This window comes from Mesoplodon mirus (assembly GCF_964341445.2).
Source record: "Mesoplodon mirus genome assembly, chromosome: 16".
Taxonomy (NCBI): domain Eukaryota; kingdom Metazoa; phylum Chordata; class Mammalia; order Artiodactyla; family Ziphiidae; genus Mesoplodon; species Mesoplodon mirus.
This window is the reverse complement of record NC_138992.1, coordinates 1,691,761-1,704,196: the sequence shown is the minus strand read 5'-3', so window position 1 is coordinate 1,704,196 and position 12,436 is coordinate 1,691,761. Positions and strand designations below refer to the sequence as shown.

The window sequence follows — 12,436 nt, the reverse complement described above, 5'->3', positions numbered from 1 at the left end:
CGGGCACAGCCTAGGCCCCTGTGGCCTGCGGCCCTGGCCAGGGCGGCCCACCGCTTCCCGCTCAGGCTTGGTGGGGGAGGAGGGGCCCCGGCCCCTGGCTCCTGCCCCTGCAGGTGGACATGCTGGCAGGTGGCAGACAGACAGGTGCGCAGAGCAGGTGCCTGAGAGTGAGGCCAGGGCCTGTGTCGGGGCCCAGAGCCCCGGGCGGGCACTGCCCCCAGCGTGCCGAGTCCCAGCCTCCCCCAGGGGCTTACGTGTCCCCTCTCTGCTCTTTCTCTTCCAGCTGCTGCTGGCGGCCACAGGCGGGAACTGCGGCCCCGGATGTTAGGAGCCGCCCCTGCCCACTCAGTCGCCTGAAGCCATCTCCTCCTCCTGTCCTCGCTTGAAGGCCCTGCCCCTGGCCCCGGCCCGCTCTGCTCGCTGCCGGACCCTGGCATGTCAAGGCCTGGCCCGCGCCTGCCTGCCCAGCCGGCGGAACCCTGGCGGCCCCGCGAGCTAGGATGAGGGGCCAGGCCGCCGCCCCGGGCGCCCTCTGGATCCTCGGGCCACTGCTGCTGCTGCTGGGGCACCAGGCGGGCACGGCCGCGGGGACGGCCGCGGGGCCCGGGGCTGAGCCGTGTGCCACGCTGGTGCAGGGCAAGTTCTTCGGGTACTTCTCGGCAGCTGCCGTGTTCCCGGCCAACGCCTCGCGCTGCTCCTGGACCCTGCGCAACCCGGACCCGCGCCGCTACACGCTCTACGTGAAGGTGGCCAAGGCGCCCTCCTGCAGCGGCCCCACCCGCGTCCGCACCTACCAGTTCGACTCCTTCCTGGAGTCCACACGCACCTACCTGGGCGTGGAGAGCTTCGACGAGGTGCTGAGGCTCTGCGACCCCTCGGCGCCCCTGGCCTTCCTGCAGGCCAGCAAGCAGTTTCTGCAGATGCAGCGGCAGCGGCTGCCCCAGGACGACGGCCCCGCGCCCCAGGACGGGCCCCCCGGTCCCAGCGACGACTTCTCCGTGGAGTACCTGGTCGTGGGCAACCGCAACCCCAGCCGGGCCGCCTGTCAGATGCTGTGCCGCTGGCTGGACGCCTGTCTGGCTGGCAGCCGCAGCTCACACCCCTGTGGCATCATGCAGACCCCCTGTGCCTGCCTGGGCGGGGACACCGGCGACCCTGCCTCCGGCTCCCTGGTGCCTCGCGGGGACGTCTGCCTGAGGGACGGCATGGCTGGTGGCCCCGAGAACTGCCTCACCAGCCTGACCCAGGACCGGGGCGGGGATGGCGCTCCAGGTGAGTGACTGCTAGGAGAGGCCCTGGGGTGGCTCTCTGGCCATACGGTGGGTGGGAAGGGTCTTCTCTGCAGGGCTGCGCTGGCCACCCATCCCCCGAGCACTTCTGGGAAGCCAAGTGCAAAGAGAGAAGTTCTCTGCAGGCTCGCTGAGAATGGGCAGCCTGGGGTGCTTGCCTCTAGCCCCCAGGGTGCTGGGGTGCCTGCCTCATGGTGCTTGCTAAGTGCTCAGGGAAGGGAGGGAGGGAGGGAGGGAGGGAGGGAGGGAAGGAAGGAAGAATGGGTCTGATTTCTCCCAGGATGAGGGAGTTTTAGATTCCTGGCTGGGGGGAGGGTCCCTCCCTTTTCGCGCAGGACCATTCTCATGGGCCAGCAGGCTGCTGTGGCCTGTGGCCGGGGTCTGCAGGGGCCTCCTGGGACACGAGAGAAAAAGTGAGCAGAGTGGACTCATGTGGTCAAGGAGATGCAGCGTGGGGACTGCACGTGGTTACAGCCATGCAAACCATCGTGCAGCAGTTAGTTACCCAGCGCCTGTGAGGTGTTCTAGGTGCCGGGGACACGCAATGAAGACAAGAAACAACAAAAACAAAACAAAAAAGCCCCACTCTCTTGGAGCTGCCTTCTGGGTCTGGGCGGTGTTAAACGGCAAAGCACAAGAAACAGGCATGTCAGGTGGTGATGAAGACATCGCAGGGCGGGGGGGACCCTGGTGGCGGGGCTGCATGTCACCTGGAGGTCAGGGGGTCACTTGGTCAGGGGGGCTGTGTTCGAGGTTCTGGGAGGGGTGCGGGTGAGCCCCGTGCGGGTCAGAGGGCAGGGCAGGGCAAAGGTGGGGGTGGGCGTGTGCTCGGCTGGTCGCACCTTCTTAGCAGTTTGGGTTCCTCGGTGAGACGGCCACCTGCACAGGAGGGCGCCATCAGTGGGATGGGACACCTAGCGGGCCCCCTGGCATCGGGGCAGGAGGGAGACCCTGCGTGTGCTTGGAGCGGGACACCCAGGGTGTCTCAGGAGGCTGGAGCTGCGTCAGGGGACAGCTCTTCACCGAACGTGGAGTTTGAGACACCAGACAGCGTGCCGGGCGTCCGGGGGCCAGGCTGGGCTGGGCGTTCATGCGGGCAGGTCACCGTGGGACCAGGTGACGTGGTCCAGGGCTCTTGGTGTCTCCGGAGCCAGTGAGGCCGATGGATTCCTCTGAATAACGTCTGTAAAGGCATCAAAGAAGCTACGTGGGGTGACAAAGGAACCCAGCTATCCTGGAACATGGTTCTATTCATGGGCCCCGGGCCATGGATCCCAGATTAGAAACCTCCATGGAGTGGTGAGCATAGCTGGAGAGGATCAGGAGAGGAGGGAAGAGGCGGGCAGAGCCCCGGGAGGTGGAGGCGGGGTGGTGCCCAGGAAACCATCAGAAAACCCCCATCTTCTATCAGTTGTGCCAGGGCCCCCCAGTGATGGCGTGGGAGGCTGGGAGGGCTGACCTTCGGGCTGGGCAAGGTAGAGGTCACTGTGACCTTGGCGTGGGCAGGCCCCGCAGCGTGGTGGTGGGAGTGGTCCTCAGGGCATGGGGAGGAGGAGAATGGAGCAGAGGTGCCGGGCCGGCGGCTAGTTTGGGAGGTGGGTGGATGCAGGAGGACCAGGGGGGCAAGGGCCTGGCCGGACATGTCGCTCAGCCACTCCCAGTGGCCACCTGCCCCTGTGCCTCAGCGTCTTCGTTGGCAAAGTGCTGGCCGCTTTGAGGGACTATTCAGTCACCTCAGACCTGATTGCCCTGGGGCCTGGCCCACACTGGAAGCCAAAGCGCAAGAGCTGATCTCTATTAGCATCTCGGGGCAGTGACCGTGCCGGGTAGATACCTGGTATAGCTGGAGCCGTGTGGAGCTTACGGGAGAAGGTCAAGGGGACGGGGCTGGTGTGATACATGTGTGGCAAGTGGCAGGAGCTTGTGGGGCTGTGACATCGGTGCTGGAGGGAGCGGGGCCCGCTGCTGGAGTCGGGTGCGGTGGACAGGCCTCCCGGCCGGAGTTCGCATCTTATCATGAGAGCTGAAGGGCCATGGGGGGCTTTAAGCAGAAGGGTGACATCGCTGGGGCTGTAAATGCAGTGTCTGGCTCAGAGGGGGAATCGGGGCAGGGACAGGGCACTGCAGGCATCCAGGAGGGAGCTGACGCTGGCCTGGATGGGAGGAAGGGGGAGGATCTTGGGGGGGCGGGGTGTGGAGCTGACGGACTTGCTGATGCAAAGGATGTGGGCGTGGAGGAAGGAGATGGCTGGACCGCTGCCAGGTTTCTGGCCAGGAGTGAGGACCTCAGCTGAGGTGGGGAAGTGGCAGGGAGGATCGGGCTGGGGAGGAAGATCCAGAGGGCAGAGTGGGACCTGACCGTGAGAGGCCCGTGGGTCATCTGCTGGGAATGTCGTTTGAGAGGGAGCCTTGGGACCTGGCGCCCCATGATAGGACCAGGTCGGGTTCAAATCCCAGCCGGCCCCACACTCGCTGTGTCCCTGGGCCTTGTCTTTAAAATTGAAGGAGTAAAAACATCTTCTTTTCTTGATTGTTATGAGGAATGAGAACTGGGGTGCAAGTGTTTCTAAGCAGAAGCAACGTCAGTGATGAAATGTCAATCTCTGTGTTTACTATGAGGTAGAGAATCTAGAGGGCTTGGGGGGCAAAGAGACAGATTGGAGGAGCGGAGCTGTTTGGAGACCATGGCTGGGTGCTTTGGGCTTTTGCACAGAGATTCTGAGAGTGGGAATGTTTGGAACTGGTGCTGGAAAGGGGGTGGGCAGGCGTGCGTGTGTGTGTGCATGCTTGTGCAACGCTTGTGCTCACGCATCCATGTGCATGTATGTGTGCAGTGTGTTACGTGAGCGTGTGTGTGTTCATGCATCCATGTGTACAAGTATGCATGTAGTGTGCATGTCTGTGTATGCATGGCATGTATATGTGTTCACGTGCACGTTGCCAGTGTGTGCTGTGCATGCACAGTGTGTGTGCGCGTGTGTGCAGTGCATCGGGCATGTGTGAGTATGTGCATGAGTGTATGGCTGGTGTATACGTGTGTGCGTGCCTGTGTGCAGTGCACCGGGCATCTGTGTGCATCGTGTTTGTGCGCGTGTGCATGTGAGCATGTGCAGGTGTGCACTTGTGGTATGTATTTGCTGTGTGTGTGTGTGTGTTTAGGCTGGCTCTGTGCAAGCCAATTTCAGCAATCCTGACAAAGCACAAGTCAAGTTTATGTGTCAGGGCTGGCAGCCTCGTGGAAGACAGTTCGGAGGGCATGAGGGCTGGGGCTGCCGCCACGAAGCGAGGAGTTTGACTCCACAGGGCGGGGGGCACAGGACGTGGTCGCCCCGGCCCACTGGCAGCTTAGACCCCATGCCCGTGCCCTGGACTCAGGAGGTCCTGATGCTTCTGAGACCTTGGGAGTAAACGTGACCTTAGTAGTGGCAGTCGCCGTGTTCTGCGTGTTTCCTTTGTGCAGGAAGCACCCACATCTTCACCAGTTAGCTCTTGCCAGTTTCCCAGAGACGGCTCCCCAGCGAGGCACCTACCTCCCTGCCCAAGGCCTTTGCATGGGCTGTCCCCTGGCCTGGAGCACTCTCCCCGTGTGCCCACAGGGCTCCCTCCTTCGAGTGCTTGCCCACATGGCACCTTCTCAAGACGCCCTGGCCTGGAGCACTCCCCCCGCGTGCCCACAGGGCTCCCTCCCTCGAGTGCTTGCCCCGATGGCACCTCCTCAAGATGCCCCGGCCCTGCTGTCGCCTCACACTCTCTCTCCCCCTCCTTCTCTCTCTTCCCACACGGCATCGCCTGGGAACACTGGAGAATTTCCTGTGTCCTCATTCCCTGTCCCTGCCAGGACGTACCCACCACAGGGCAGGGGAGTTGGCCCTGCTCTCTGACGAAGCCCCGTGTGTGGACCAGTACCTGGCACACAGCAGGCCCTTGATTAATCCTTGCTGAGTGGAAGGAGGCACAGAGACGTTAAGGCAGCCGCCAGGGTCACACAGCTTGTATGGGGGAGACAGAGAGCAGAGCCAGCCCTTGGTCACCTGGTGGTCCTGCCTGGGGCTTCTCCTGCAGGAGCCCTGCGGGGAGGGTGTGTGTGTGTGTGTTCATGTGTGTGTAGGGGTGGGGTGGTATATGGACCAGAGAGGTCCAGCAGTAATTCAGAAGACACACAGCAGATCCAGACCCCATATCTTGCCTCCGCGTCCCCTCACGCATGCCAGGGGAGGCTGGCTCAGGCACGTCCCTCCATAGCCGTGGAGCCGGAGCCGGAGCGAGCAGGAGGCCCAGGCCAGGCCGTGGCCCATTTTCAGCCCTGCCCCCGCCCGGCCTGTCCAAATGCCACATGGCCACGTCACGCGTCCGACTGGCAAGCGTTCCTCAGGCCGGAGCAACTGTTCCCTCTGCCCCGCCGGCTGCCCCTCTGCGCTGCCTGCCCGCTCCCACCCGCTCTCGGGCTGTCCCTCCTTCCCCCTCCCAGAGTCTCTCTGCGTTTTTCTGCCTCTGGTGAGATGGTGCCATTTCTCTCAAGGGTTGTTTTAAATATTCATGTTTTAATTAAAGAATTTTATTGCAGAAGTGACATGTAAGATAATGAAGAAGCGGCATCCTGAGGGCTGGGGGCGAGAGTGCGTGTGTCCCTGTGTGTGTGTACATGACACTGTGTGTGTCCGTGTGCCCCCTCCATATGCCTGCATGGGGCGGGGCGGGCGGGGGGCTGGAGCCTGAGCGTGTGAGTGTGTGACATCCCGGGCGTGTGCTGGGCTGCGATGCCGGCCTGGGGGGCCGTGACCTGCCCAAGGCCACACAACCAGTGGAGAGGCCGCGTGCTCCACCGCCACCTCCAGGCCCGTCACCTCTCAGCTGGGGCGCCCCCTGCCCTGACAACCCCCCCAAGGGCTTTGGAGTCTTTCCAACCCTAAATGCCCCACAGCTTCCCTCGGGGAGGCTGCTGAGCCCTTTCTGGGGCCTGCAGGGTGTGGAGAGGGGCTGGGCTGGGGGGATGAGTGGTGAATTCCAGGGGGATGGGTGTGTCTCTGGAGTTTGGGGGCAGCTGGGCGCATGGGGGTGGGGAGCAGGGGCGGGGCGGGAGTAGGAAGGGTGAGGGCCTCCCTGCCAGGCCTGGGTTTGTCATCCCAGCCGGGGGAGCTGCACTTTTGCACAAGGGCCAACTTAGAAAAATCTGGAAACCAAGGTTTCAGGCTCCATTGTAGACAGCCCCCATTCCAGATGGAAATAGCAAGATGTGACCCCATGAAAACAGTAAGTGCACACGCGGGGCATCACCCACAGAGGACCTGCCACGAGAGGCCAGAGCTCACCCCACACCACCCGGTGGCGGGGGAGACCGGGAGTTGTGGCCCTGCTGGGGTCCCACTTCCCTAAAAGATGGGGAGAAGGGCTGTCGGTCGTATAGCCAAGGCTCAGGGAGGAGAAGAGACCTGCCCAAGTCATCCAGCGCCGAAGGGCAAAGCCGGGTGGGACCCGGGCCTTCGAGCTTGTAATGGGCACCCTTCTTGGGGGGCACCTGCCTGACTCAGGGAAAGCAGCATTGAGAAAGTGAGTAACCCTGCAGATGGGGCCAAGTCACCCCCCAGTTTCCCTCCTGTGAAATAGGGATGGGACAGTACCTGCTCATAGGGTCTTGGCGCCTCTACCATGCTTGGAGGAGCCCTCCTTGTCCTCCTTCTCTGGCAAGTGGCCCCGTGGGCAGTGGTCACGGCTCTCAGCCCGTCCTGAGATCCAGGGGTGCCTGCGGCAGCTGGGCAGACTGCTGGTCACTCGGGCCCCGATAGTGGGAGCTGCAGGCCTTGGTGAAGGATGCACCAAGTCTGGACCTGTGGAGCCAGGGGCGCTGTGGACTGGGAATTGGGTTGGAGAGGGGCTTCAGGGAGCTGTCCAGTTTCCCTGTGGTCCTCATCTGCACATCCATGCAGGGGGCTGAGAGGAGGAGCCTGCATGCCGCAGTACAGACCTTAACTCGGCGTGGGGTAGGGGTCCGCACAGGGGCTGGACTTCGCCGAGGTAGATGTGTATGGAACCCAGCCTGACGGTCACGGTCCGGGGCGGGGCGGGGCGGGGCGGGAATGGGCAGGGGCTGACCGCCCCCCCCAGCCGGGTGCTGCCTGACCTGCTAGACTGGGGAGACCTCTGCTGGAGGAGACGGGAAGTGCACTGCTCCCCTCCTCCAAAGGGGACCCAGGAGGCGGGAAGGCCCAGCGGGAAGAGGGCCTCCCCCAGCGCCCTCATCCCAGCTGACTGGGGGCGCAGGGACCAGGGAGGCCATGGCCTGCAGGCTGGGGCACCAGGGTGGGAAGGGGGCCAGGAGCCCCCCTCTCCGTGTGCTCTCTCTCCTGGGAGGCCAAGGCTGCCTGGCGGCCATTAATTGGCTCTATTCATCCCTTAATGAGATGGAAATGAGGCTTCCAGACAGAGGGGGCATTGAGCCCGGGAAGAATGGCGGCTTCTTTCCGGGCCTGGAGGGGCAGCCCACCCCCCAGCCTTGCCCACTCCTCTGCTGCCCCCTCAAAGCCCACCCAGCCCAGGAGCACCGTGGCCACCCAGGAAAGGGTGGCCTGAGTTCCTCTGTGCCCAGCTCTGCGGGCCCCAGGAGCCCTGCCTAGGTAATTCCCTGGTCGTGGATGCATTTGCTTGACAAACATTTATCAGGTGTCAGCCGTGGGGGGGACACACGTTAAAAATAAAAATGGTAACAAAAATAGCAGCTACTATTAACTGAGTGTCACCAGTGGTGGGAGTGTGGCCAAGGTCAGGGTCAGTCTGTGACTGGGATCAAGGCTCAGTATGTGATAGGGGATCAGAGATCCTGTGTCCAGGATCAGAAGTCCATCTGTGAAGAGGATCAAGGCCCAGTGTGTGATCAGGGTCAGGAATCAGCATGTGACCAGGGTCAGGGCTAGGCCTGGGGGGCAGTCTGTGCTCTGGACTTCCTGCCTGGCCTCTCCTGATATGACCCTTCCTCTCCTCCCCCTCCCCCCACCACATCCCCACCACCTGGGTCACCAGGGTAACCAGCCTTGAAATTGTGGGTGTTTTGGCAGCGGAGGCCTAACCTGAGTCTATCCTGAAAGACTGAGCTCTGCGGCAGTTGCCATGGGAACCAAGTGGCATCCTCTGATTAGCCAGCTTGGACACCCTCTCTCTCCCACCCACTTCCAGCTTCCACGTCACTCAGGCTTCCACGCGGGGGCTGGGCTGGGGCAGCAAGGGGGGACAGGCAGGATGTGCCCACCTTGTCCCTGCCGGCAGGCCTGTCTCCCTGGACTCCAGGCCTCCCTGTTCCTTTGTCTCAGTATGATGGGACAGGGTGGCTTCAGCAGGTGAGACCACTGAAGCCTGGAGCGCCAGGCTGGGGGTGGTCCTGGCGGACAGCCTCTGTCTGGGGGGCGGTGTAGGGGGGGGCGCTTGGAATCTGATCATGAGTCCAGTCCCAGCTCCTCTCCTTGTCAGCCCGGTGGATAACTCGGCCTCCCTGTCTGCATCTGCCAAATGGGCGTGGTTGCGGGGCTGACGGTCCGCACCTAGAGTGGCGGCAGTGAGGGCCCCATATCTGCGCAGCCTCGCCCCGTCACACCCTCAGAGCCGAGCCACTCACCAGTCCTGCCCACCAGTCCTGCCGTGTGCACCTGGAGGCTGCCCTGGGGGCTCCCCACCCCCTCCCCCCGGGGCCCTGGCCTGCTTGTCTCTCACCCCCAGGGCACGGACATTTCTGTCCACAACGAAGTCGTATTTGTATAGCGTCCTCCATACTTCTGGTTCTTACTCAGCCCTGGGGACCCTGGCGCCTGCCTTCTGAGGCTTGGGCCGCCATGCCTCCTCAACTCCAGGGCAGATCCTCCTGCAGGTGGCGGGGGTGGGGGGTCACCAGCCCCTGACTGTCTGGACCACCCCTCTTTGAGCCTCAGTTTGCTCTGCTGTAAGTGGGGTGAGCATTTGGTTCCTGGGTGGACTGGGACTCGAGGTTCCTGAGGCATCTGGCACGGAGTGGGGGGAGACAGGGGTGGGGGAGTCAGTACTCGCCTGCCCAGGATGCCGCCCTGAGAGCCGGCCTTGAGGGAAGCAACCGTCCTTGAAGGGTGTATGGGCCGGGTCCAACAACCTGGGCGATTCCTGGTCGGCCCCCTCGTAACTGGGGGAGCACGGGCATCCCGTCACTAGGGCAGGCCTCGGTCTTCCCATCTGAACAATGGGAGCAGAAAGGCCTCCCTTGTGGGAGCACAGGACGTCACGCCCAGACCCAGGAAGGGGCTCAGAACCAGGCCCCTCGGCCCCCTGAAGCCAGGGTCCCTGCTAAGCTCAGCCGGGCTCCCACAGAGTGAGAAGCTCCTCCCTGGGCCGCCGCTGCACGGCTAGGAACCGTGTTACTGCGCGTGCGCGAGGGGCAGAGCCGGGTCCCCGCCCACCCACAGACGACAGCGATTAAGGTCCGAGCCGGCGCCCCCTACAGGTCCCTGTCTGGGTGCGTCGGCCCGCCCACCTGCCCCGCCCACCTGCGTGACCCACCCGCATGGCAAGTCTGGAGGACAGGAGGCCTGACTGTGTGCCCTCGGCCCCGTGATGCTCTCTCTGCCTCTCTGGGCTCAGGGGGAAGTGAGACGTATGGGAGGGTGGGTTCTGCAAGGGGAAAGAAGATTCCTCAAGGGCTTGGGGGCGTGGAGGGAGAAATGAGCCCCGCCTTCCAAACTGGGGGAATTGGGCTCCCTCCCCCGCCTCCCGTTCATTTGCTTCCGGCGCCCCCTGCTGGTCGGTTCCCAGCACAGGCGCAGGGAGCACTGGGAGGGGCTCTGGCACCTTTCAAGCGGCCCTCCACAGAACAGAGCACATGGACGCCCAACTTGCTGCAGATCAGAGCGAGATCTCTGGGATCGACTCCGACCCCAGGGACGCCCACACCTGTCGTCTCCCAGCCATTTCCTGCTATTTACCCTCACAGGCGTCAGTCCTAGGAAGTAGTGCCCTCATCCTCTGGTGAGGGGTGTGAGGCCAGGGCAGGGTGGACTTAACCATCCCACGGTCGTGGGTGCTGGGGCCACCATGTGAACCTGGTCTTTCGGCTCTAGTGCCCACCCTCCAGGATCTGCACAGTCCTCATTCTCACCCTATGTGCTCCCCAGATAAGCCAGGCTCCAGGAGGCATCAGGGACGCTCCTGCTGGGCAGGTGTGACCTGCCCTTGGCCAGCCTGGCTCCCCTGCTCCAGCCCCGGGTGAGCAGGCAGCATGGGGCAGTGGCCCAGCTCTAGTGCAGCTCCCAGTGCTTGGCAATGCCATCTCCTCGCCTCCTCATACATGGGTGCTGTGTCAGGGGGCTGTGTGCAGGGTGCCTGGCCCAAAGTAGGCGGTGGGTGAGGCTGCGTGCCCTTGTTGAGTCTGCCCTGACCCTGCTATGGTGGGAGTGTAGGGGCCCTGGGGTTCCCCAGGACAAATGGGGTGGCGGCACCAGAGTCCCTCGAGGCGGGAGTGATCTGGGCACCTTAAGCGTGGCCTTTGAACGGAAAGCCTGGATGAAGCAGCCCCTTCCTGAGCGAATCAGTGCGGCCTCCAGCTCTGGCCCAAGATGTGTGGCCTCCCTGCTCCTCACTCCTCAATGGATCCCCAGTACTTCGAGGCTGTTCCTCTTAGTGTCCTTGGTGGCACTGGGGCCACCAAGGGGCTCAGAACTTCGGGGGCACGAGGTCATGACGGTTGGGGGGCTGGGGCCGGGATGGAGAAGACCCTTGAGAGGGCTGAAGGAGGGTGGCCGTAGGGGCCTGGAGGCGCTCAGCAGCCAGTCTCTGCTGGGCCTGGGGGAGGCTCCGCCTGGCGGGGCCCTGGGTGTGAGACCCCACTCGGCTACCAGGGGTGGGACCTCAGTCACCTCTGGTGTCCCTGCGTGTGGTGGGGGAATGAGCACATGGGTCATGGAGGGTGATGGGGGGATGAGCAAACTGAGGCTCAGAGGAAACTGGACTGAGGACCATGGGGAGGGGGTTCAGCAGGGCATGAGGCTCGGTGCCAGGCAGGAGAGCCCTGGCAGGAGAGCCCCTCTGCCCCCAGCCCATCACCCGGCCCTCAGTATAAGGCAGCCGTTGGGGTGGGCAGGGGTGTCATTCATTCATTCATTCATTCATTCATTCTCCAGACCCACCTGGGGCTCCAGCTCTGTGTCCAGCCCCACACTGGGGACCTGGATTCAAAGCCAGTGGAGACCCTGGCCCAGGTGCCTGTAGACAGAGCCGGAGAGCACAGAGACTCCAGAGAGAAGTGGGGTGGGCCCCGGACCCCAACTTGCCCAGCACCTCTGCCCCTCCCTGCCCTGTCGGCCTCTGCTTCACACCCCATCACGAACCCCGTCCAGGCCCACACTTGCCTCCTAGCTGACCCTCCAGGGTGCTATGCTGGTTCCGACGCGGAGGCCTCTTCGCAGGGGCCGCTGTGCCCCAGATCCCTGCCTGGGAGACCCCTAGAGGTCACTCCCCGAAAGACACCGCAGCCCTTTGCCCCTGGCCCTGACCCCTGCCCTCTGCTCCCCACCAGGCGGCTGGAAGCTGTGGTCCCTGTGGGGCGAGTGCACGCGGGACTGCGGGGGAGGCCTGCAGACGCGGACGCGCACCTGCCTGCCGGCGCCGGGCATTGAAGGCGGCGGCTGCGAGGGGGTGCTGGAGGAGGGCCGCCTGTGCAACCGCAAGGCCTGCGGCCGTGAGTGCGCGGACTGGCGGGTCCCGGGCGGAGCCGGGGGAGGGAGAGGCTCGGGGTGGGGTCAGGTGGAGGCAGGAACCCGGGCTGGGCCGGGCCGGGCGGGGAAAAGGGCGGGGGGGGCGGGACCTGGCCAGGTGAGGGGCAGGGGCGGGGTCAGAGGGTGGAGCCTTCCAGGGGCGGGACCAGTAGAAGTAAGGGCCCAGGAGGAGGGGTGGGACCCGGTGTTAGGACTGGATGGGCCTTTCTTAGCACCTGTGGATTGGGAATTCTGGGGTGCACGTGGAAAGCCGGCTGTGGGGCTTGTCCCGCCACCGCCATCCCTAGCCCTGGCCAGACCCGACTGTCCCAGCCGGATGCTGCCTCCGGGATGTATTTCTCTAATAAGGCTCTCTAATGACCTCATGCATATTTTAGCTGCTTCCATAAAATTAAATCAAGTTATAATGAGATTGTCATTCTTCGG

The 12,436-nt window shown here is 63.6% G+C and overlaps 1 protein-coding gene across 3 annotated transcripts in view; it reads left to right on the top strand.

The window, feature by feature from the left end:
- Positions 1-500: 500 nt before the first annotated feature.
- ADGRB1 (adhesion G protein-coupled receptor B1) overlaps positions 501-12,436 on the top strand; it is a gene marked incomplete at its 5' end in the record, with an annotated part of 71,245 nt that continues 59,309 nt past the window's right edge. For all 3 annotated transcript variants that reach the window (XM_082601109.1, XM_082601107.1, XM_082601108.1), the window contains 2 exons: positions 501-1,272; positions 11,812-11,973. In XM_082601109.1, the coding sequence (XP_082457235.1) occupies positions 501-1,272; positions 11,812-11,973 (934 nt within the window). The remainder of the gene's footprint in view (positions 1,273-11,811; positions 11,974-12,436) is intronic.